Genomic DNA, 27,285 nt, shown 5'->3' on the forward strand with positions numbered 1-27,285 from the left:
CATTTATAGCATTATTGTTAGAAAAAAACCTCAAACAGATCAGATATTTAAATTGATTTTAGATGTAATATTGTATTAGCCTATGCATTGTTGTGATTTAAGACCCCAGAAATTACAGTGAAAAATAAAGTGTATCATAAGGTAGGGAAAAAATTAGTTTACATTCATCTTTGTCTTGTAATACAATCCTCAGTTCTAAAAACTCAGCATGTAAGCAGGAAGACCGCATTGCCATTCATTGTATTTGTAAGACATTGACTCTTGTCTTCCTCAGAAAAAAAAAAAACAAAAACCAAAGATAATGCATTGCTAATAGTGAAGTACAGGTTCCATCTAGCACAAAAAAAAAGTCTCACATAACTCATAACTTAGTAATACTTACATGTCTATCATGTCTATCAGAGCAGGCACTGGGGAGGTACCCTTTAAATGTATACAAACTCTTCAACAAATTTAGCGAAGGAGAAGCAAGGTGGTATGACATTCTGCTAGTCTGGTGCAAGAGCTGTATGTGACTTTTGTGACAGTAGCCACATCACTCGGATTTTCAGGCCACTGGAAATGTGATGCACAGGTAGCCTTGAAAAGAACTCAGGATAAGTGACTGCAATGGTTCTTCTTCCCTGTAATAGTGCCTGCAGCTACAATGGTGCTTTCCCGGTAAAAGGCAAATATCAGGACTTTCTAGATGGCAAGATAATACTGTGTTAATATTAGCGCTTGAATCTGCCCGATACCCATTATCATCCCTGCATTCCTAGCATGCCTATGTGGATTTTTGGTTACAAGAAACGCAGCTAAGAACAGGGTTAGCTGACAAAAGTGAGCTTGTAAATAGAAGAAAAGGCTTTTGCAATCTGAAGTACCTACATAAACACCTACATAGAGAGGATTAAACAAGTGTGTCAAAGGTACAGAGAGATACCTCTAATACAGTTGGATGTTTTTAACTTATGTTTCTTCAGTTACACATTTTATATTTTTTAACTACTCTGAATCCTTTGTCCAAGTCTGATTCACAGAGTTTCATGCCATTTTAGAATTTTCAGTGCCCTACTTCGGCTTTGTCTGAGAAGTAAACCCTGCGGCTAGCGATTCAAAACCCAGCAGCAGCAGCAACTGCACGCATTGCAAGTTCAGTAAGGCTGGCAACCGTTCTTGAGAGACTCAGCATAGAGATAAAGGAGTTCCTGTCGTACACCAACACCGCAAATCCGGCTTTACTTTGAACTGAGGTAGTACTGTCGTAGGCTTGAAATTATGCCAGTAAATACCAGATCTTGCTGCTTCAGCAGGTGTTACAGAATCCCCTAATATGCCAAAGAATAAATACAGCTGTCTTTGAAGAAAAAGAAAATGAAGGCATTGGCCATTAGTTAAAGAGGCCAGCAGAAAAGTTCCTACAATTTAAAGAGCATCTCCAACTTCTGTCGAAACAGCAGCAAAACGATACCATAGATGCCATGGACAGGTAATGAGTTAGGCAAGTTGCTTTCCCTTCCTCCTAGATTTGTTGCACAGCTTGGCCCACAACAGGTAAGTAACTGTTAGGACCAAGAATAACAACAATAAAAAGTAAACCTTAAGCAGCTTCAGTTAACAAAAAAAAAATTAAAACAAAAATCCAAAACCAAATAAACAAAAAGGTATATGCCGAGCAGCTTCTTTGAATGTTGTACTCTGTTGTTTGAGGTCATGGTCAGAAAACTAACTCCTTCACTCTGAAAAGAAAAATGAAAGAAAGTCAATAAAAGAGGCAAAAAAATTTCATATATATGATTTAAACAACACAAAAAATACCACAGAGAGATTATTCAGAATAGGTTTTCACATGAAAAAAAAAAAGCTATGCAATTATTACTTTCATAATTGTATACATCATAAAGTATTGCAGAGGCAATAAAAGGAGTACTCCTCAGTATTTTTAATTCCTTTGAGACAATAAAACCAAAATAGATTATATACAAAACCTGGATGTCAAAGTAAGCACAGTGCTTATCTGTGCAAGTTTTAATCCATATAAGCCTCTGATAAACCAATAAAATGGCTTTTCCCTCAAGTTTACACAAAAACAAAGGTTGATATATCTTGACATATATGTGAGAATTGCTAAATTGTTATTGAATCTCTCAGAGCTATGGTTTACTTAAGAAATTAGTCCTGCTGGAGTCAATTGGATCCACTATACGATCAGATACTCAGAATACTACTTGGTATTTTACTTCATGTCACAGCCTGAGATTAATTACTAGCCTGCCAAGACCAAAAGGAAAGCATCTCATTGCCCCCACTTTTCTCATCAGAAACTAAGTCAAATCTACCCACTGAATCTTCAGTGAACTAGCTTTTGTTGTTTGGTTTGGAAGGGCGTTTCAAATTAAGAACATGAACTGGCTTATGATGCAACCAGAGCATCCCAAATCCGCCACCATCATCCCGAACGGCTGTATGGGTGAACATGTGGCAGGATGGACAGCTCTCAGACAGCAGCAGAGATCCCTCATTTGAGGAAGAGACGCCTAACAAACCACTTTGTTCCCATTTTTGTTCAGGGAAGCAGCATAAATGCATCATGTAGGCAAACGAGTGAATGTTTAAAGGTCAGTGCTGACTCTGCATTACTGCTTTCCGCCTTCAAATAGAAACCAACATGACAACTAAATTTACATTCCCAAAAGTGGACAAATGATAGTGAAAGCCAAATAAAGTTTAAAAAAAAATAAAAATCTCGTCTTCAGATAGGGAAATCAGTGGAAAATGCACAGAGAACAAACAAGTTCCAGAAGAATGTCAGACTAAGGTAGACATGAGGGAAGACTATTAGCAACTGAGTAAACCTGATGTTGCGCTTGCAGCACACCAGGTACTGTCCAGTCAGAATTAAACTGCAATAGGTGAAGTGGCTGATGCTTCAAAGCACTTTCAAACTTAGTTCGTAGGGTTTTGCAGGTGGAATTATAGGACTGCGGGCACAAGCCTAAGAGCCTATGATGCAATAAACACATCATTCAATGACTCTATAATGCTGACCTATCACTCAAAATCTACCCCAAATAGTCTTCAGTAATGAAACAACTTCCCCTGACTTCAATAAGTTTTCAATCAGGTTTTGAATAAGCTTTGAATCGAGAAAGGAAAAATAACTACTGCTACCACTTTACCCATGTAATAGTGTCAGCTTCAGAGGAAGCCTATTTGTAAGAAATGAATTTGGAAGTTCCACGCTAAACTAAAAACAGAACCCAATCAACCAACCAAACAACAAAAAAATCAATACCACTGTTAATTTTTACCTCAGTGATTAGTATCTTTTATTTATTTCAAGCCAAAGGTCAATGTTCCACTCACACCATGATCATTGCCGAGTTTCCAAAACAACTTTTGTCATCTGATTCCACCAGTGCTTCTTGGGGAATAAATCAAGGAATAAACACACAACACAAACTGCTAGGAAACTAACAAATACTCACAGACTTGTTAAATATACTGTGAAGAGAACACAATGGTTACCTAATTAAGGAAAATCTACTCTGCTTATTAATTTTCAAAGTCAGTAAGCAATGAATAATTTTTTTTTTAATTCCTAAAATAATTCTCATCTGCTTAGAAGCACACAGGCAAGAACAGTTATTCATGTGGCTCATGGCAAAATATGTTGCTGGTTATTCATAACCAGTAAATTTATTCACTGGCAGCGTGACTGCCAGAGCAGATCAGGCATCGGACGCAGAACCCTCGGCTCTGCTGCAGGCTTCTGCCCTGACTCCAGACAAATCACTCAGTGGCTTTATCTCTGTTTCCCCTCCCCTTGCTGTCTGCCAAATCAGCTAAGGCTGTGGTTCTGCTAACTAACTTTTCCTGGAAGAACACTCCAATTAATAAAACTGAACCTGGAGCTTAACAGCACGTAAGTTCGTGGGCATCAGGCCAGGTTGTTAGACAGCACAGCCCAAGGAACTGAATCCACCCACACGGAGATGCCTTTGGTACCCCAGACACTGGGCAAGGCAGCTGGCCACCCAGAAAGGGCTAGTGTACCCTCCCGACCCTCCAGCTTCCTCCAGCTCCATGCATCATACCTGGCCAGGCAGCTCACAGGAGATGGGCCTGCACAGGTTGGAGCTTTGTGCCTCAGAAGCACTTCTTCACACCCAGAGCAGTCTGTCAGCAAGGAAGTGAAGCAGAGAGGCAGGGGCTGAGGGTGGGAAGGGACAGCATGGGTCCTAACAGTAATAATCAACCCCATGCTGACCTGGCACTGACAGCAACAAGAGATGGTCTGAACTGCAGTCTCCAAGGGCTTCTTTGTAGGAGGGATCACAAGGTGTAAACTTGGCCAAGCATCCAAATGCAAATACAGCCTGTCTGCTACCCAGGGTGCTACTGGGGAAGCGCACAGAAGCCAAATCCTGATCTGGCTCCAACTCTCATAAAGTAATGCAATGAATACTGCACTTAACGTTATAGGTAACCCTGCTAAAGACAACAGAACAACTCGTGCTGAGCTATGGCTCTTCACAAGTAATTCCAGGGAATCTGAGCTCCACTCAGTGGGACTCCTCTTATGAAATAAAGCTGAGTACAGCCACTGTCAGAGGAAAAGGTTTCAATCAGAGCTTGAACATTAGCTTTACCAACACTTTGCAGGAAATCATGAAGTAGTACACTCTGAAAGTACACAAAACCCATGAATAATATCCATCCAAAGTAAAATGTTTCCACATTTGATGAGAAAAACAAGCTAAACTATTAAACAAAAAAGCCATGTTATTTTTATTTTTTAAACAAGTCATGGTTGGCCATAATTGGAGACATGCTGCCCAAAGTAACTAGGCTCTTTTGATATGTTATTCTACTAAGAAACAGTATGCAATGTTATTTAGATATGTCTCTGTTGTTTTATGAATTTAGAAAAGCGAGCATCTGACCAACATAGGTTCTTCATGACAAATAACAAAAAAAACCCCAACCAAACAAGAAAAAAACCCCAACCATAGACTATATTTCTTTAAAGTAATAAAGTAGGGATTTTGCAGCTACAGTTATCTATACTAAAATGTGCTTTATAATACTTTTAACTCTTGTGTCAAATGGTTAAAAATCATATCATCTTGAATTGCATTAAGATAACCAGGGAGAAAGATTATCTTCTGAAGTGGGAAACAAAACACAAGATTACCTGGGAAACAATGCTGCATGTCAGTACCTGCAAGTACCTTTTAGTTTTTTATGCCTAGCATACACACAAGAGGTTAACATGTTCATCTGATGTCATGGACAAATACCCAGAACTTACAATAAGTGCTGACTTTTAACCAAAGGTACTAAACCCAAAATAATTTGGATGTATTTTGATGCCATATATTTACATGACTAACACTTATTTTACCTACAATCTTACACTGGAGTTTAAGCAATTGAGTCTGTAATAGAAGTACAGACGAGAATGTTGGCTATGCTTGGTTGACTTCAGAATTCGATAGAATTTGTGTTTCATATAATTTTGTCAATGTTCTTATACATTTTGTAGTACTAAAAACTAAACATTAAAATGTAATTACGTGGAAAATAAAGGATTAAACTTACAAATGTCATTATAATGAATTTATAGCCCTGGTCCAGAAATACATTTTCCATATCAATTATAATAAATATAGACACTTCAAATTTAAAATTAAGAAGCTAGACATGCTCATTTTTCCCAGGATTAATTTAATACAGCTGCTATTATATCTCTTAATTTCAGAGCTACAGCCACTGTGTAGTATTAAACAAGTTTGTATAGATGTGATTTAATCTCATGATTAGGAATACAATAAATTAGACAGCAACCTCTCAACATAGTATTATCTGAAATGTGTTCAATTATCCTCTCCCTTGCAAGGTGGGTATACAACCATTCAAAAGCATTACATGAAATTAAACAAAATCCATCTGCTTTCTCTGTACAAACAAAATCCTAGAAAATAAACATGTTTAGTCCTTCTGGCCTTCCACTGGGAGTTTGTAAGAGGGACAGAAACATGCACACAGAAGATGTAGAAGCTATATAGAAAATTTGCCACTGAAAAAGATTAGTCTGTGGCAGGCAGGCAAAGAGCCAAGAGCCACTCCACAGTTCACACGCACAGGATGCACAGGATTTAACCATCGTGGAACAAGAAGTCACATTCTTCATTGATGACCATTATCATGCAAGTGGAATTGCCTCCCACCTTACAACCACCACATGATTACTATATTAGTGTAGATTCAAGACCTAACATCATAAAAGTGGCCTCAGTGAGGTGACCGGCTTAATTTTTACAGCTCTTTTCACTACACCAAGGAGAGAGAACAGCTCTTCCCAGGTGCAGCCTGGCAGCAATATTTGCATACCAAGTGAGGCTGGAAGTTTCTTAAGAGACAGAATTTTTGCAAAATACATGCTCACCTTCCAAATGATAAAAGGGTGAGGGTAGAAAGGATTGGTGACTAATACACTGAACTACCTACCCACCCCATCTTTGGAGAAACAACAACTGAATTAGCACACCTGCCGGCACAGACCAGGCAAGACTCAGCTAAATTCTACCAAGCCTTGTGTGTACCCCTCCACATCTCTGACCTACTCACCCTATGAGGAGCTAGTCACTCTAACTCCTTAGAGTCAATGGGAAGAAACAGCCACTTCTAAGCAACAATTCATTAACAAGGTCAACAAGGAAGAAGAGCTCTTGTAAGTAGAGTCTGATATTCTCACACAACTGCCGACTGAAATGCTGTCAGTGTTGGCTGTCCTATTTCAGGCAGTTAACAGTGAAGTAAAAAAAAAAAAAAGCACAATCAGACTTCTGGTTAGATCCATAAGTGAGAATCTGAGTGCCATCCTAAGTTTCAATGGACAATACCACAGTTCAACAGCTGCTCCTGAGCCACTAGGTTACCTCCACCCACATGCCTGAAAACACAACATTAGAGTACTCTCAAAGAGCTTAAAAGCATGCTTTTTTTCTCTCTCACTTGGGATAAAAAGCAATCTTTTCCACTGACTAAACTGAAAAATTATTCATATTAAAAATTTAAATATTAATAGGAACAGAGATAAGGACTCATGTAAGTTGTGGGAACTCATGTTCACTCTCCCTTTCCATTACAGTGAAAAATCTAATATCATGAAAACAGCTTCAGTAGAAAGAACAAGAGAAAGAACAAGAGCACCCTACCAAAGAATATATGGTAAAGATCTGCTGTAAGATGAGGAGGGGGGAAAGAGGACTGAGATTTTTTTTCATCCAGAAAGGTACTGGACACTGGTCAGTCCTGGGTAAGTGCTCTAGCCATGTAAATGTTGTGGGGAGGGGAACAGAAACACTTCATCCAGGCACTCTGAAAGACTGATCCCTGCCTCTGTCACTGCCAAATGGGCTTAGGCACCTCATATCAAAAGCGGATTCAGATTTACAAAGTCTTTGAGAAAACTGGAGCATTCCTCATTCCTAGAGGAAGACATGCATGTCGAGATACCTCTCAAAGTTCTCATCTAGTTTCTACTGATTTACCTACAAGGACAAGCCAGCTAACTTCCTTAGTATTGTAGACTGTAGAGTTGTACTGTAGACCCACAGCAACCACTAGCACAGTGGATACTCTGAAAGCCAGATTCACAAATTTAGTGAGTTGCCCTCACCCTGTTGGTTTCAACTCCTTCACCTGCTTGAGCCTTAATAGTTATCCCTCTACAGAAGCCCACTAAGTCTTCTCGAAAACAGCCATTCTTTCTCTAACACAATCCCCCAGGAGACATTTCCCAATATTCCTTCAATAAACAGTCAAACACCCCGGTAAATCAAGCCAAAATGATGTCTCAAAGAACAATATTTGTAGATCTATTATTTACAGATTGTATTCTGTTCTCTCTTGCATTAAATACGTTTCTGAGAAATGCTAGAAAAATAAAAAAAACAGTTTTATGTTACATTTTTAAAACAAACAGGTATCTGTAACTTCCTACTCTGACTTTAAGCTCAAGATGAATTAGCATTTCTTTCTGAAGCTGGTATGGATTTTATTGCATACAGAAGTTAGTATTATATTAAGACATGAAAGGAAAAGATGTGTTTTTGTCACATGGTCATGATAAATATCATGCACCTATCACTCCTGGAGGCTAATTGATACTCTGTTGGAAAGCAGAGGCAAAAAGCGTAGTAAGCTGTTTAGGAAAATAATTTTGGTGGTTGAAATTTATCTTCTGAGAACACCAGTTTCAAAACTGGAAGCTGGTCATAAAATAATTTGATAGCAGAAAGCATATAATTACCTCCTCTTTTTTACTCATATTTTACTTTCTTTCACAAGCAAGAAACATAGATTATAATGAATGAATGAGATTGTTCCCAGCTCCACTGGGTGCACCTTGAATCCTCCCCATCTAAGAGCTTATTGCAGAAAAAGAAGTGAAGCAAGCCCACACTGATTTGCTCTGCAAGACAAAACAGATGCCAAAAGTGAATGCAAAGCGCCAGGTTTTACCTACCCTAAGAAACAAGAATATCTGAGACATGCAACAAATCTCAGTTTAGAAAACAGCACTTATTTGTTTTTTCAGCTATGAGACCTGCCGTAAAAATGTTACTTTCCTCAAGAAAAAAACCCCAAACTTAAAGTATGAAAAATACTATGCTGTCAGTGTGCTTCACAGCACTTTTCTCAAAACTTCAAAGGGATTGTTTTTAAAAAGAGCAAAAAATTAGTGTTGGTTATATGCAACATTACGCGCTCCAGAGCAAGATGCACTTTCTTCTGTAATTACACAAGTACTCGGTAAATATTTACAGAAAAAGAGCTCTACTCTACTGTTTCACCATTTTTTTCCTTCTCTCCCAAGTGCTCTTACACAGGTGTCTTTGTTTTGTTTTATGGCTCTCTACATTTTTTGCCATTAAATATATTTATAAGCAATCAATTACACTTAATTTCCTTAAAAAGGAAATTATCATTACTCATCAGTAACTGATACAGCATTTTTAAAAAATGCATTTTACTTATACCAATATATCTGACCACACACCTATATAACTGACATTGTCATCTTCTTGAGATTGTATCATGTTGCCAGGATTGTTTCTATAAAACAAATTAAAACCCATCTATGTCACTCAAGATGTGATACTTTGGAGTTTGGCTCTAGTCCCTCAATGCTGAGCAGAGAATTCCCCTGAAGTTCAGGGAGGCTTTCCAGTACATCAAGACCTGCATGTATTTTCTCCCATTGCCAGCATCCCAGCTCTTTAAAGATGCTTAGGACATCTCGAATAGGTGTGATGAACACCTCTCGATGTCACATAAGGAACTACAACTTCCTGTAGGATATCATGCAGTGGCCGAAACTTTATAAAGCTATGATGCTGCTCTAGAAGTTTGCTCTGTCAAAAACAGAAAGACTGCAGACAGTGCCACAAAGAAATACTTTGCAAAATACCAGTATTTCCCCCAAGGCATCTGCACCTTTAAAGCCCAAGTTTGCTTGCAAGCGATAGGGCCCCAATACTGTTGCATATTTCCCATATTGTAATTGACCAGGAAAAATACTGGAAAGTGTTCAGCCAACAGTGCAGCAGCTGCACAGCCAGGAAAACAAACAAACAAACAAACAAACCGCAAATCCCTTTTAATTTCACATTTACGGCACAAGTACAATATACATCATCAACTAACTGAAGTACAGTCTGGGTCAGGCAGGAATACTTAGCTATGCCAGCTGATCCACATACAAATATCAGTCTCATTTCAAGTCCTTCTGTTTGAAATAGACTCCACACAGCAAGGTTGATCTCACAAGCTGCAGATCTCTGGAAGTTCGGTGTTCCATTTATGCCAAGCATATGAGCTCTCTCTATGGTCAGGGGAGACAGCTTTGTGCCAATCTCCAATTCAGTCAGCCTCTTCAATACTTAAAAGGCACCTGTATCCTTCTAGTGACTACTTACAGAAGCCAGATCCTTATTTTAGGAGAACTCCTTCAGTAGGCTCCTAATAAGGTTCAAATTAAGTGACTACAGACCGGGCCAAATCTCTCAGTTCTGCAAAAAGTGCAAGAACACTGGCTAGACAAAAAAAACCACCATATATGTAGAAATCTAAAACAGGAACATGGACCCTTAGGACATATTGGAAACACTTGAGCTGGAATCTGCAACATAAAAGACATCAAGTAGCTTCACTCAGGACACCTACATGAAGGTCCCTTAATATTTGGTCACCTCTAGCCTCTGCCTTTTAATTATAGTCATATCCATCAGATCAAAACAGGAACCCAGCACAGCTGAATTCCACAAAATCTGTTAGGAAAAACAAAGATAAATGGCCTCCTCTGGAATATCCTCCCTCGGTTTGCAAATAATCCCATCCTGTCTGTGCTAAACAATCCTACAAAAACATTTCCACAGCAAACACAAGATGCCTGTTTACAAGGAGGGGAAAAAAAAAAAATCAAGCAACCTGAAGCACTAATAAAAGGCAAAACAATTTTGACAGTGTCTTTCACTTTGATGCCTCAGCCTCTCCAACTATCAACAACAACGAAAGAAAAAGGCAGATTCAATTTATGTTTGAGACAATAGAGTACAGACACACATTTCTATACAGCAGGAATAAGACTTGGGCAAAATCACTTTACCATACCCATAAAACACATATAAAATAAACTCAACATGAACAGGCTGTAAATGACTGGTTCCTCCGTATCACAGATTTCCAAATTACAGTATAAAGTAGTCCGTGGACCATGTCAGAGGTTCTTATTTCCAGTAGCTATTTTTAAAGTACACTGAAAAATTAATTGAAGCAATAATTATTACTATTCCAGAAAGATAATATACGGCCACAAATGGCCCAAAAAAGAACCTAAGATGATCAATGAGAAAGAAGAGAAATGGTTCCAAGCCTCCCTGTTAATATCTCATCACTGCTATGAAAAATCTTGGAAACCCCTGTCAAAGTAAAAGTTACACATTATAGAACCAGAGGAGAAGTTAGAGAATGGTGTCACCATATACAGCAAGACAAACACACCTGGTAGGAAAAAAACTTCCAGTACCAGCTGATCCAACGAAGAAACAATTTCAGATTTAAAAGACAGATGGCAATGCTGTTCATTCCAACAGTCATAGCCACATTATACTATATCCTGTACAGAATGGGTACCACTTCTTTTCAATGTTTTTCCTAAACTAAATCATGGAATTTGGACAAGTTTCTCCTGCTACTCAATTAACTGACAATTACCAAATCTAATTATTTTTAGCACAGTGCTTTTCTGAACTGATGAGACAACAGGCTTTTATGTATCAAATACAAACAAGGCTAATTCTTACCTAGCGAAATAAAGTGTATCTGATGTAAATAAGTTAATATATTTTGAGATATACTGGAATGTTTCTTTGACTACAGAATCAAAATTAAGATCTTAATCGGGTGCACACACACACACACACACACACACACACACAGAGAAAAACACAGCTATACTAACGAATAAGATAAAGCCATTTCACAGTCTAATAAAACAATGTGACTACATGGTAAAAAAAAATATTGTAAAGAAGAAATTTAATATAAAGTTTCAATAAAAGACTTATTTGTCTACTGTTTTGTCATCTTCAGCAGAACTTAACTTTACCTCCAGAGAAGAATGAAGAAGAGTCAGCTGCTCACAATACAAAACACAAGAAAATGCCTCAGGAAGACAAGCAAAAAAAATGAGTGCCTGATAAAACAGGCACCTGACTAAAGACAGGATGTATACACTTCATTCCACTCAGCGTGGAGAGTTTAAAGTTGTCTCCTATGCATCACTCCTCAACAGAGCCCGGTATTTCCTATGTACATGTTGTAAGTCCCAGTACCTTTTCTTTTTTATTATAAAACCTTCATTCCGTTTCTCCTATGCCTTATTAAGGAAACAGTGCAAGCTGCACTAAATAAATATTATTATTTAGCAAAGTAGAGTAGAATACTTTAACAAAATAAGCAGAATACAAGCCTGAGTCTACATGACACAAAATATCATGTAAAAAACTCCCAGTATGTTTTTTTAGAACAGTATGGATGAAATGCTGTCACCTTGTAAAAGTGACAACAGCCAAACTATGAGAATAAAGAAAATTGAAAACATCTACTGAGGAGTGAGAGGAATAGAAAACGCTGCAGCATTTTCTCTTAATATAACAACATAGCATCCACGTGGCCAGTATAGCAAGTTAATGCTTGCCACATTCATGACAGATGAAGCAGACTCAACATTTAAGGAATTCCTTAATTTCAGACTCAGAGGACTCTCTAAATGACCTCTAACAATGACTCCATCAAAGAGCAGCCTGGTATACAAACATCCTACATAGCTCATTCACAGCAGAGTCCTGCTCTCTCTGCATTCAGGTACAACAGTTTGACTGTGTTCACTCAAGTTGCAAGATCTAAGTATTGTTTACACTTCCTAGCACAGTCAAGTGTACATTTACTAAAATAGAAGTCCATCAATTTATATCCTGAGGGCTGAATCCTAGTTCTACTAAAAATCAATTATATTTCACTACTATCAAGTTGTGACTTTTTTTTTTTAAATAACAGGTGTACTATCTCATGTTACCATATCTTACAAACCTCTCAGTTTACTGTCCCTTGAATATTCATACTGAGGGGGGGTGGGAGGGAAAAGAGGACACAGATTAGAAATCACTTACAGTGCTGAAATACATCAGTGCATCTGGGAATCATCCTAATGGCTAACATTCAACAACCAAGTACCATCAATTTATTTATTTAGAACTCACACAATCTACCATTTATTTAAAAATACACTGGTTAAAGTTAAAAGCTTATCTTCACAGAATTGTCATTTAGTATTTAAAGATTAAAACAGAACAGTATAATAAGTCACCTTTCTGTACATACCGAAAAGAAAGCAATACTATCCTGGCACTCGTTAGAGTATGTTAAGTCTCTCTCTGGTATTTGTGAGAGTAACTGCTAGCCTATTGAGATTATAAAACAGTAAGTACTAACAGTTTTAAGTTTATGGTCAATTCTTTCAAGTATTGTGTGCCTCAGGATCATATATATATATATATATACACACACACACACACGTTTATTCCTAATGGTCCTCCACACAGTTCATTTTCTATAACTATTATTAAACTCAGGAGCACTAATTCTGTAACTTCACCATTCAGGGAATTATGTACCCTTGCATGAAGTTATACAAGACTGATTCCAAATCCAAACATAAATGTTCCAAGTTCTATGCTAGATCAAAACTAATTAGTTGTAAATAATTTTATAATAAAGTGCCTCATTGTAGTTCACAAACAACTTTCATAGTAATCATCAGCACAAATCTTTATTGTTTCTGCACAGGATTGTTAAAGTGAAAGCATAACTTTTCTTTTTTTTATGATAAAGAGAGTATTATAGTTATATTTCATTAATTTTGACAGAACTAATTGCTTGGGACTGAAATATCTTGTAAAAGATGCAAGTCCATCCTCATATAAATTTTTCCAAACTTTTATGATGTAAAAATGAATGGTGTTAGAACACAATTGAGTGCAACTGCCTTACAGAAGAACTTTACCTCCACCTTTCAGTTCCAAATCTCATAATTGTGTCACCAAAAGTCTTTTTTAGGTGTAAGTGAAAATTTTGGTTAGACACATCACCTAACTTTTGGTCTGCCTTTTAAAGTAAACTAAAAAGCACTTCCTGAAGTTTTTGAAAAAATCAGTATCCGAGAAACCAGTAAAAAGACTACAGAAGAAATTCACACCTGAACTTCTCCGTAATTCAAGCATGGGAGAGACCACGGTAGTTGAAGCAGTCAACTCGGTGATGTAAAAGAGTTTTGTATTAACTGGAAAACTGATGAGGTTTGTGTCTGCTTGCCAATTTTACCCTAATTCTTTTAAATAATGCTGAAATGTAACATTACCAGTTACTGCAAATAAGTTTCTATAGCCTCAGTTATCTTCATCAGAGAAGTAAGACTAAGCCAAAGTCATTATTGTTTTCTTGTTCTTGAGCAACTATTCAACATCACTGCTTTCTATGTAAGAGTTAAGTCTAACTCTGCCCCAAAAGACTGTCAGATGCCTTGGTCACCAGAAGTCACAAGACTGATTGAACAAAAGCCTCGATCCAAAGCAAACAACAACAAAAAAATCTTCCTAATTCTCATTCCATACATTAATTTAACAATGCTAATCAATTTAATGAGGTGTTAAACTGGACATTATGACTGCCTTAAACACTGTTTTTTAAATAATATACTGCCTCGGAGGAAACAATGCAAGAGGCAAATCTAAAACTGCTTAGATCTTATTTCATTAACATGATTTTCCCACTGTTACTGGAATGATTTATTGATTTGTCTTTGACTGAAGAGAATCAAAGTCCTCTGCCTCACGTTCCACTTATAGTCATGTTCTTAGTCTACTTTAAGATATCTGTAAAACAGATCTGTAAATTGAAACTCAATGGAACAATAAGTTTCATACCTTACACTCATCATCACGGCACATATCAAACAAACTTTACTAGAGCATCACTTGGAAAAGCTTGGAAAACTCTCCACAGTGCTCTACTGTTTCTAAGAAGCTTCTGCTATTTCTGATTATCAGCAAGTTTGCTATTTTGGCATCACACTAAAGCCCCAGTGCCTCCATTTCTGACCCCTTCAACAAAAACAAGCTGCTCAACAATGTCTAATCCGTGCGTCATGTAATCCTGCTTAATACCCTACAAACTCTGGGTAATATTTGGGTAGTTTTTAAATTTAGCAAAGAACATCCTGGCCTAGTTCAAAGATACCCTTGCCTTGGGTAGTGTCCCCTAGAAACATCGCCCACACTAGTTTCAAAGAAGAAAAGCAAACACACACATATGCATAACAGAAATGAACAAAAAAATAAAGTAAGAGATCCCGGTCTAATGACATAATAAAAACATATCAAATTACAAATCAAATTATTGAAATGGGAATGCATTATGCAAGCACCAAATGTGCCATTCAAACAATTAAAGAGACGTTCTGTCATTCTAACACTGCTTATGGCCTCATTTGCCAGCGCAAGCACATCTAACTCCCTGCTTGCAGCGAGGGCAGACTATGCCGCAGAGGATAGTGGCACAGCCAGCTAAATCACACCAGCCCAAGCCTTCCTCCCATCAACACTGAGCTATTAATATAAAGCCAGCTATCGCTCTGCCAGAGAAGCAGAAAATCCCTTCTTTGAGACACTGCTTTTTGAAGCATCATTATCTTAAAAGTGGCTCATACTAAAAACACTACCAAAGAGGTCTAATCTAAATTCCATTATAATTTTTCAGCATACTGTTCTGACTGTCCTGCCTAAGATTTCTCAGCCTCTTGTTGAAGGGCAAATACGTTCTTATTCTGTTTAGGCTGTCAGGCAGACAGTCTCTAATCATTAGCCTCTTGTCAACAGCGATGCTGGGGTAGATTACTACTGCACAGTGCTTGTAATGGCAGGTGCATGGCCCTGGGGCTGCCATCTGCCAGGAAGGAAGTGTTCTCCTCCAGGATGCTGAAGAGATTGACAAATAATGTAAACGAAACACTGAATCACTCCTAATCTATGCAATAAAGCTATTGCATTACTCTTCTGCAGTGTAGATGTTACCATCAGAGGTGGAGAGTTAGGTTTGTGGCTAGGGTTGGTTTTTTTCCTATTTTTGTGATTGATTTACTGAGGTAAAAAACACACTCTAAAGTAACTTTTATTTAATCGAGACAGGGCAATTCTGGATTTGAAAAAAAAAACAACATCCTAGTATCAAAGATGTTTATTCTGGAAAGTATCTTCCCACTGTTAGCTCATAACATATCTCTTTCCAGAGTGTATAGCCCTTTACTGAGAACAAGAACTGCGTTTTTTAAAATTACTATTTTTGATGCACCTACACACAATTTGGGGTCATTATCATCGATAAAAAATTCAGAACCTCTGTTTGAAAACTATTTGTTAAAGCAAAAGTAGTAACAGAACTCCAAGTATTGCCTTTGGTCTTTTAAATCAATTTCTAAAGGCATTTTTTATCATCAGATTGAACAACTCTCCTAAACAGTCCTAGTTTAGTGGCCAATTTGTCACCTCAGCTACCAAGCACTAGTACAACTCCATAGAAATATGCAGGCACTTACCTATTCTTCAGGAAAATTACTCATTACCATTTCACTGGCAATCCAGAGATTACAAACTACTGCTGTCTTTGAGTGAGCCTCAAATGTTACTATATATGTTAGCACTTTAACACTCCATGAAATGTATTTTTAGGTGATCCTCTGTAAAAATCTCTGCATTGATTTCTCTGCGGTTTGGATGAGGCTTACAATATCTAAGTCTTAAAAGCTTGTTTTAACTATGAACACTTACAGCCCTGCAACTGAGGGATTCATTCTGCCTATATTAGTGTGGAACCTGCAAATACAATCTAAACCAGTAATCCTGGTTTCCTCCAAAGCTGACAGAGATGTAGAGGAAAAATCCATGCTGCTTTATAACTTGCATTTAAAAGACAGCGGGAGCAGTCACCTTTGCTGGCTCTGTTTACTGCTGCATGTTCTCAAGAGTGCCTGGCAGACTGACTAATCCAAGAAGCCAACATGCTGGATAGCTAAAGGCAGTTGACACAAACGCAAGTGTAAAAAAAAAAACAAACAACAACAAAACAACACACACAAAAAAAACCACAAAAAAAGTTTTCCCTTGGAAAGTCTGTAGTAGGAAAGCCAGCCTTTTCAACAACCAGCAGCAAGGGGACTACTCAGCTGAACTTGGCTTTTCAAAGCTGCCACTCTTGACCCCCTATGCACAAAAACTTTAAAAATAACCATATGCCAGACAACAAACACACAAAGAAAACATATCTGAACTTTGGGGTCTCTACACGGCCTTCTAAAAACTCAAGGAATACTACTGACTTCTGTGTTTACACAGATCCCTTCAAGCAAACTTTTTATGAAACTACAACAAAAACGTTTGTGAAACCCTCATAATTACAAGTCCTAATTTATCAAATCAGTCAATATATTCACTTTAAATTGCTATTACACATACTGCACCAACCTAATGTTAAAACTTTCACAAAACTACTGGACTATATCATGACTAACACAACGAACACAAAGAAAACAACATATGGACAAACAGTACAAAAAGCATACTATACTTCAACAAAATCAGAAGAAAAAAGCCATAGGTTTATTACTTTAAAAAGAAATATATTAATACACATAATATCTGTTCACTTTTAGATAAAAACTGATATAGACAGGAAATATCTGGATGTGACTATGTTGCCATTTAGCTATTGAATAGGGAGGGAAGTTAGATTACATACACTAGCTAAATTTTTCAGTGGATGCTTGCTGTGTTTCAACTTATAAACCACTTCAGCATTCCAGCGTAATTAATGCTGTTTAAAAATAACAGTAAATCAAGTGTGAAGAAACACGTTATTCTCTCCTTATTAATAAAACCCAAACATAAAGAACACCACCATATAAAACATGTCCTAATACTTTTTCTGTTCAAACGCTCCTTTATTCTTATTACTTACAAACCAACATTAGTCTCTGTAGCTATCTTGAAAGAAATCAAGTAATCAGAAGCAATCATCAACCTAAAGCATTTCCTCTGCCTTAAGCAATGACTGTACTGGTTCAGTTTAGAACAAACCTACCATTCAACTTGGTCTATAACACTTTATCTTAAATGACTCAAAGTAACCATGACATTCTTTCTATGAGCAGTATAGCTAAACATAATTTAAAGTATAAAGAAAAAAAGTCTAATAGATGTCACACATTTTAATATTCTATCTGTTTGTAAAAAGCTGACGTCCCTATAATCAACATAATTTAAAATATCAAAGGCTTAATTTAATCTTAGATAATTTCAGTTTATATTTCATGTTTCACAAGTAGTACTGCTAGGTTCAGACCTAAGCATTCAGACCTGACCAACTGGTCAGCTGGAAAATGCTATCTGAAAGACAATAAGTGAATTTTGACAAGTTGTAAAAAAAACTCTCAAATTTTTAATTCTAACTGTAAGTTAAATAATCAAACTATGTAAGTTATTAAAAGTAGTTCAGTTCTTTCTGTTGTTAGTTTTGATGTTTTCACAGAACTTTACAGTAAGAGAAACTACTACAACTGATTTATTAAAAAAAAAAGACTTTAAAAATGTATAGATTTCTAACACAGCATATATTTTAATACTTTGAAGAAGTAATTTTACAATTAATATTAGTTTTGTTAAAGAGACAATTAAACATTCTCATGTTGCTCTGAGAACCAAAACTTTATGGTAGCTGGCATATGAAGAGGAAGGAAAAAAACGACTTAGTAATATAATTCATTGTGCAAAGTAATCCCAAAGAAAAAGGAAACGAAGGTTATTTCTTTAACAATCTAAAATGGCATTAGAAAGACACAAGAAGAGATTTCTTAAGATAGGTTTTTATTGTTTAGGTGCAACCATAAAACCCTCACAAAACTGAAAGCTAATTGACAAGGCAGGAGTGGGGGTCATGATTATCAAAAATCACCTTATTATGATCTTAAGTAGATGCATTACAGATGATGACTTCTTTAAACAAATCAAGACAAAAGAAACTAACACAGGAGGAAAAGAACCTTCAGCTTTTTTTGCACCATTACACATAGTATCTGCCCATTTTTAGAAAACTAGACCAACTACTAGAAACATTTACAACTTAAAGGTACAGAGCACTCTGTGAATGGAAAAGAAAACAAAATTAAAGATTAACCACCCAATTCTGGTGGTTTCAATTAAGCAAAATTCCCTATTATACATTCACTAAATTTAATAGGAATCTTAAGAATTTCAGGAATACACACAAACAGTAAAATCCCCATTAAGACAGAGACAAAACTACCATTTGACTTCAAGAGAACTAAGATCCACTATAAAAAGTCACATCATTATTGTGTATAATCTCTCATAAATATACTGGAATAAATAATTTGCACTATATGAAAAAAAACAGTGTAAACATCTCCATAAATAATTAAATCCATACATGGTTCACATGTTTTTAAGCAAAAAAGCAGTCATAATTTAAGAACAAAGGCTAATCATTAGCAAGTAACAAGCTTTAACCAACCAGTAACAGTATTATTTTATTTACATTTCAGATGAAGGCAATTGTTTCTCCAATTATTAAATATTTTCACATTTTCAGAACACAGTAAAACTAAATGAAACTATAATTTTAAGCAACTTTTTAACTGTTCTGTTTTGACATCAGCTGTGGATGCACTCCTTGCTTCTATCACAACAGGATAATATGGAGAGAGATTTCCAAAAGCAGAGGCAAGCTACAGATAGTAGAGACAAGCTACATGTGAAAGCCAGCCACCTTCAAATGATACAATTAGTTTCCCTCAAAACATTTATCCACATGAAAACACAAGTACTGCTACAAACCTTAAGGAAGAATTCAAACTGTTTTTTACATGTATTTTACACAAATCAAATGTTAATTTACTAAGAAGGTAATTACAACGGGCTTGTCCGTATAGTCTGTATCTCAGCCTCCTGTTCTAAATATTAAATATATGTGGATTCTCCATTGTTTTAAAATTACTAGGAGCCACACTTGGTTTCTGAAGAAGTAAAGCTTCTCACTTTTCTAATATAGTTAAAAACAATTCAAAACCAGTGCAAACAACTAAACAAACAACACTGATTATATAAGCTCTCTCCTGTACGAACCATTTTTACAGAATTAGATTTTCTCAAACCTGCTGCATGACTAATGTTATAATAATCTTGCTTACCTGCAAAATACTGTTTTCTTTAAAGCATGTGTTTCTCTATAAAACATGAAATTCTTAGTAGTCTCCCAAATCAAAATGTTTGAAATTCAAATACATTAGTACAATACTAGTTGACCTTTCTAAATGGTAGCAGAAGTCCTTCTGTAAACAAACTTTGATGTGAAATCCCAACGAAAACCAAAAGGGAAACTAGGAAATTTGCGGAAGTTTATGCTTTCATTCAACTTATACCGATCAAGTCCTTTGTGATGTATTTCTCCTTCCCCATGGTATGACTTTCCCAGCTTGACTGCCAAAAGTGCAATTAACCTGATGCCTCAATTCTGGTACCCAACCCTGCACACCATTGGCTGAGGATGCTGGTGGTGTGAGGTTCTTCCTTATCACCTTTGGCCTGACTCTGGTTACATCCATTTATCCCTGTACCCCTGAGTGCACCCCACAGGCTGGCACCCCTCTCAGGGCAGCGAGGTGCTGGAGAATCTCCGCCCACCTCCTACAGAGCCGGTCAATCCCAACGAGCCTCCCCGCACCACTTCTCCACGTGACCTGCGTTTAAAAGCTTACGGGAAAGAGGAAAAACAAACACGCATGCAGATTAAATATTAAAATAAGGCAAGCCTATAACCATCCTTGGACAAACACATGCAGCAGCACTGAGCCCTCTCCGCTGTACGCCGAGTACCACATTAACACGGCTGCGTTATCCTTTTGTTTACTGGACGGGAAGGACAGCGGTCGTTCCCCCCTCCTTATCTGACCGACAGCCTCTCCCATTCCCGCGTGCCGCCGGGATGCCGGCCGCGCTCCCGCGCCGGGTTTTCCCGGTAACCGGTGCCCGCCCTCTCCCGCCCCCCTCCTCCCGCCTTAGGGTTAGCAGTTTGGGGAATGCTGTGGAAATAGCTCTTTCCCAACACTGGGCTTGGTTTGCAGCTGGGGCTGTAGGTGGCTCAAAAAAAGCTCCTCGTTTTTGTGAAAAATCCGTCTGCAAAGCAAAGGGGCGTGATCGTCTGCTGGCGCCCGGCAACGCCATCCCAAGGCCGGGCAAGGAGAGCGGGGGCCGCAGCATCCACACCGGGCTCGGGCAAGCCACAGGGATCCTGAAAACGACCCCAGCAAAACTAAAAGCAAGACACAAATAAGGCTCTGCCCTCAACCCCTCCAGTCATTCAGAATAAGCCTTCATCCTTTCAAAACTCTGACATTGCATTCAACAATCCTCTCGTCTTAATTAGGTTCAAAGCTTGCTCTGCAAACGGTGGATCTCTCATCTTTTCCATCTTCCTGTACTTCCTATCAAAAGAGAAAATATTTTCTTCTTCAAAATCAACTAGCTACTAAGAAAACACAAGGAAAAAAAACCTGCAAGTGGCTTTTACAAGCTGTTGCTGTTCACTTGTTATTGATGCCTCTGTAGCACCGTGAATACAGAAGCAATACTTATCCCCCTACAAGCAGCTACTTTTTCGTATGTCATTTCACCCAGCTAGACCCATAAACACGTATTACAGCTATATATGCACAGAGCTTTAAGCTACCACGTCTTCCATAAATTCAAGAGCCGAGGGAATCCTAATGGTGTCTTATCATTAACTTTTTCTCCTTGACAGATTGGCTATTTTGTGCCCTCCTCAACCAGCCCCCAGTTGTGCACAAACTCTCACTCACTGAGGGGAAGTGAGTTGCTATTTTGGGGAGAAGGGAAGGTATTTGTTTCTTTGCTTTATTTTTTCTTTCAACAGCATAACCAGCACCCCAATAAAGGAACAGCTACATACTTAAAACCTAAATTGTCTCTCACACAAAGTTTCAGAGTTCTTCAATTTGCTTTTATCTTTGAACACCAAACATTTACAATCCATACAGAAGCAAGCCAACCAACTGGTCATCCATGCTGGGACTGAGCCGTCAGGGTGGGCCCTTAAGTTAAATGTGTGATACAACGTGTAACAGCTCAAGCATATAGTGACTTCTGGAAAGAATTATTACATTTTTTTAAATTTACATTCCATGCTTACTATGATTTACTGTTAAACTTTTGCAAGAGAGGAGGTATTTCAAAACCATGGTATTAAATTTATCTTTCTCATTTTGATATTACAGACATTCTGAGCTAGAGAGCCAAGGATTGTTTTTGTAATCTGATGTCCTCAGCCAGACAATCCTGGTTTTAAGTCAATCATTTTACATTTTTAAGTAGTATTCAGAAGCTGCATTAACATGAACTATTTTGGTCACATTTTCCAAACACCTTCCAAAATTTTATGTAAGAAAACTGAAAGACAGCCCAAACATAGTAACTGTGTAAACATCAGCTTCTATTGGGATACCCAGAAGTATACACTCATAATAATAGCACAGTAGAACTGAAACATGAAGAAATATCACAAAATTAAACCTTTTTTCTCATATAAAGAGCCACCAAATTCCTCTAAAACTGCTTATTACAGGATGTGTAAAAGGGGGCTAAGAGTGATTTCTAAGGAAGCAAGGAGGGATAGTGCTCTACACGACAAACACACAACGCTGTGATGGCAAACAGTAGGCACAAACACACACAGCAAGCACTGTCAGACGTAGCTACTCACCTTTCACAGCACTTGCTTCTTTCAGGTTGTGAGACAGAAAGTCTATGCTGGCATAGGCGCTCATCTCTACTCCATTGATGCCCCCATTCAGGAGGTGCCTGGCTTTCAACCTGGATTTGTCACAGTTTGCCAGGGACCCATCCACTACATCAATGGCAATGTAGTTGAGGCCATTCTGGAAGCCAGCTGAGGTCTCACGGCACATGGGACTGCTACCCTGCTCCTCCTCCAGGCCTTCGCTTTTCCTGAGGGACACATTCTCCACTGAGGCCGAGTTGTGTCGTTTGGGGTTGTGTGCGAAGGAAGGGGACACTGGGGTCACAGTGGTGGTGGAGGAAAAAGTTTCTGAGCTGTGCCTCCTCCGCCCCTGAGGATCTGCCCGGATGACTTTGGCCCCCCGGTTTGGGTCTGGGGGAGGGCTTGAGAGAATGAAAGCCTCTACCCCAGAGAGGGTGAGCCTCTTCACCCCAGCTGTGGGGCTTGTGACCCGGGCACTTTCTGGCTTCTGAACGATGGGTTGGGGTGGGGTGGTGGCCATGCCAAAGGTCATTTCAGTGTAATCCCCACCATCTGATGGGCTGGATGAACAAGCCACCCCCACAGCCGCCTTCAGGTAGCGCCCATTGGGCTGGCTGGTGCTGGAAGAAGAGCTCGGTGAGAGAGCTTCCAAGGAGCCCACTGAGACTGTGCCTGACTGGGAGGGTGACTGTGACCCAAAATCCATGTTCATGTAGTCAGAAAGCGGGGAGCGCCTCTGCCCCGTGCCTGAGCCCAGGGAGGAGGCTGGGCTGTCAGCAGGCAGCGAGGGGGGAGAATAGACAGCAGCATCCCCAAAGTCAATGTTGATGTATTCACCAGGGCTCTTGGGCTCAGACGGCAGAGGGTGCTCATTCATGCTGGGCAGCACCGTCCGCAAGGTCTCCAAAGAGAGGCGGCTGGGCCGGGCTGCCCGCTGGCACCGCTGGCTCAGGAAGCTCTCAGTCCGGCTGTGCCGCAGGGGTGAAGGCACCATGTGGCTGGAGGGGGTGAAGGTGCCGGCAGGCGACTGGTCCACTCCACACACCGCCTCCTCCGGGATCATCCTCCCCGGGGAGTTCATGAAGACATATTGGTCGCTGTCCTTCGCCAATCCCTGGCTCTTATAGGAGCGGGGTAAGGAACTGTATGAATAGCAGCCGGGCTTTAAGGGCTCACTGGACCCATGCCCTGATGGGGCAAAAAAGAAGTCGGGGGGGGTAAGGGAGGGAACATGGGGCCCATGCTGGGGGTCCCGAGGGGACATATTGATATAGTCTCCATTACTCAGTCTTCCATCTGAGCTCTCCACAGATAGCTTGGAACCACACCACATTCGCATGTACCCACTATCATCAGGGGAGCTTTCCCCAGGTGAGCTGGTCTTGTAGCTGCTCCCGTTCCCAGGGGACCCACTCCCCACTCCTGTCCGGGGCTGCAGGATCTGCTTGGGGGCAGATACACTGGTGGGGCTCATGGGCATGTAATCATCGCTGCCCCGGCTTCCCTGCCCTAAGGCTGCAGCCACACCAGGGGTCATGGGCATGTAGCCGTCATCATCTCCCCCACCACCACCCGCTGCCGGTGGCCCCAGATTGGTGCTGCTGCTGCCAGAGCTGCGGTGGGAGCCGATCTCGATGTCCCCGTAGTCCTCGGGGTATGGGGTGTAGGTCACTTTGGGGGAAGCCCCGGCTTGGCACGAGGGGAAGAGGCGGCCGGCGCTGCCGGCGAAAGTGGCGCGCATCAGCGTGTACTCGTCGAGGGAGGCGGAGGAGACCTGAGGTGGGGCGGGTCGCTGCCGGCACGGCGTGGTCAGGGAATAGGTCCGCTTTCGATGGCACCTGTCGCCGCCGGCGTCGGGGCAGGGCCGGTAGCAGAGGCGGCCGCTCGGGGGACGCTCCATCGCCATGTAGCCGTAGAGATCGGTGCCGCCCCCCGGGTCCCGGACCGGGGGGGTATCGGCCATCGACTCGGGAGTGTTGCTGCGGTTGCTGGCAGTGGAGGAGGAGGAGAAGGGCCGCAGGTCGCCGCCCGGGCTGGAGCCGTACTCGTCGAAGGACATGAAGCCGGCGTCGCTGGGGGAGCCGGAGACGGAGGCGCTGCCGCTGGACGGGCGCTGCGGGTGATGCGGATGGGCAGTCTCGGAGCCGAGGCCGCTGCTGGAAGAGAGGCTGATGGGGCTGGTGGCAGAGGGGGGTGAGTGGGAGGCGGGCATGGACATGGAGCGGCTGCTCTGCAGCCCGCCGCCGGCCAGCACCGGCAGCAGCTTCCCCGCCTGCCGGCCTCCACCGCTGCTGAGCGTGTGCGAGCGGCTCAGGGGGGTCCGCACGGGGCCCGGGCTCATGGGGCTGCCGGCCGCCGAGCCCACCCGGCAGCCGTCACCCTCGCTAGCCGTCCTCACCCGGCACGGCGTGCACTTGGTGCCGGCGCCGGCGGCGAGGCTGTCGGTGCGAGAGCGGCGGAGGAGGCCGGTCTGGCTGGGAGGCAGGTTGACCAGGTGGTGGTGCCGGCGACCGGGCACGGTGATGGGGTGGGTGGCGGAGGCGCCGCTGCCGCCGGGCCCGCCGGCCCCCCCGGAGGAAGAGGAGGAGGACGACTGGCTCTTGCTTCGAGGCCGGAACTCGGACAGCTCCTTCAGCGCCTTCATGGCCTCGAGGATGGTCTCGTGGATGTTCTGGGCTACCACCGAGTCGTCCGCCTGCATCCAGAGCTCGCCGGGGCCGGTGGCGGCCGAGCGCCCCACCTCGATGAAGAAGAAGCTGTCGGAGTGGCCGCAGCGGCGGATGTTCATCAGCTGCAGCGTGACCGAGGGCTGCTCGCAGTTGAGACGCACGAACCCAATGGTGCGGGCCGAGAGGCAGAGCCGGTGGACACCGGTGAGGTTTTTACTCTGCCCCAAGCCCTTGGGCTTCAGCGTCACCTGCCAGACCTCCCGGTAGGCAGCAGTGGCCGGCGCGATCAGCCCGTAGTTGAGGTCTTCACCGGCGGCGGCCAGGGAGGCGGCGGCCGCGCCGCAGGAGGCGGAGAAGGGGGAGGCGAGGTGGCGGTGGGGGGGACCCCTGGCAAGCCGCCTTGCCCTCATTGAGCAGATCGGTGAGAGCCCGGTACCAGCCCTCCTGCTCCTGCTCGTTCTCGGCAGCCACGGCGAAGTACTCGTCCTTGGTGTAGAGGGCGATGAGGTACTTGTGCTTGGCGTCCGCCCGCTTGTTGATGTTGAGGCAGGAGTCCAGGGCGATCACCCGCTTGGGCGCCCCGGACTTGTTCCTCCATTTCTTCTCGCTCTCGTAGTACTCCAGCCGGGCGCCTCCCGCCTCCTCCCTGCCGCCGCCCGGGCCGCGCAACACGAAGAAGCGCTTGTGGCCGTGCTTCTGCTTGCGCAGGTACCCGCACTTCCTCACGCCCTGGTTGTTGTTGTTGTTGTTGTTGAGGTTGGGGCCGGGCGGGGAGCTCAGGGGGGGCAGCAGCCCCAGCACGGCGGGGCTCGCCATCCCCAGCCCTGCGGCGGGAGCACCGCCCGGCTCCTCTCGCTGCTGCCGCCGACGCGGAGCGGAACCGAGAACCGAGTGCCGCGGCGAAAAAAAAAAGAAGAAAAAGAAAAAATAAAGGAAGAATTGAGAGAAGCAGGTAAAATAAAGTTATTCCTCCGTAGAAGAACGCGGCTGCTCGGAGCCGCAGCGGGGTCCTCTGCTGTCGCCTCTAGGCAGCGGGTGCTGCCGGCAGCCGCCCGGCGTCCTCCCCGGCTCGGGTACCGGCGGCGCCGCTACCGCTCCCGGTCCGCCGCTGCTCCCGCTGGTGCTGCCGGCGCCAGCGGGAGTTTCGCCGTAAGTAACACATCGCGCTCCGAGTGCCCCAACTAAAGAGCAAAACAACACGTGACCGCCGCCTCACCGAGCGCTCACACACCGAGACGGGGCGGGGCAACGGCGCCGCCGGCACCGCCCCGCATTGGCCGCCGCGCCGCAAGACGGACGGCTCCGCCCGCCAATGGGACTGCAGGGCGGGCTCTCGGGTGCGGGACGGCGCTACGCCATTGGCCGGTGGCAGCCTCGCCTCCCACTCCCTGCCCGCCCCCCCTCGCTCTCGCCCACACCCCGGCCCTCCCCGGGCCAGCGGGTCCCTCCTCCTGCGCCCCTCCCGCCGGTGCGCTCGGCGCACACAGCGGGGAACGTGCCGGGGGCCCGGGCACTGCGGGGGGACCCGGTACACCCGGCAAAGCCCGGGTGATGCCCATCGCCGCCCATCGGTACGCGGCGGGGCGCCGGCGTGGCTCACCGCAGCCGTCAGGTGCTGCGGACCCGCCCGCCGGAGCTTCCGGGCGCGCGTGTGCGCGGCGGGCGCCCCCCGCACACCCACCCAGCCCCACCCCCGCATACACGCGTGTGTGCGTCACCCGCCCGCACACGCACGGCCGCTCCGTGCGCGCGCTCCCCCGCGCGCTGTGTCACCCGTGCCCACGCGCCCCCCGCACCGCTCCCCGCGGGGCCCCACCGCTCCCGCCCCGTGCGGCGGGGAGATGCCACCCAGGGAGGGCGCGGGGAGTGTGTGCCGCTGTTCAGTCGGTTTCAATTAAACACATTCATTTGTCCAGGCGTTTCGCCGTAGCGGTGAATAAGGGCAACGTCCGCGTTTCCTCTGGAAACGAATCCGGCCCCGCTGGAGGAGCGCGGCGCGGCGATCACGGAGCGAGCGGCGGCGGGGGCTAAGCGGCCCCCGGTCCCCCCGCCTCCCTGCTTCCCCTTCCTCCCAGCTCCCCCCTCCTCCTTGCTCCCCCGGCCTCCCCCGCTGCCGCCGCTCCCGCGCCTTCACCAGGCG

The 27,285-nt window shown here is 42.8% G+C and overlaps 1 protein-coding gene across 1 annotated transcript; it reads right to left on the bottom strand.

Annotated features, from left to right (window-relative positions):
* Window positions 1-1,732: 1,732 nt before the first annotated feature.
* IRS2 (insulin receptor substrate 2) lies at window positions 1,733-26,377 on the bottom strand. The gene is given in 4 exon segments (XM_051772805.1): window positions 1,733-20,354; window positions 20,356-20,432; window positions 22,459-25,525; window positions 25,527-26,377. Coding segments are annotated over 4 exon segments (3,759 nt in total). The 5' UTR covers window positions 25,962-26,377; the 3' UTR covers window positions 1,733-20,174.
* Window positions 26,378-27,285: the final 908 nt, after the last annotated feature.

Source organism: Manacus candei, unplaced genomic scaffold (genome assembly GCF_025592945.1).
Source record: "Manacus candei isolate 608988 ecotype Guabito, Panama unplaced genomic scaffold, ASM2559294v1 h1tg000159l, whole genome shotgun sequence".
Lineage (NCBI taxonomy): Eukaryota > Metazoa > Chordata > Aves > Passeriformes > Pipridae > Manacus > Manacus candei.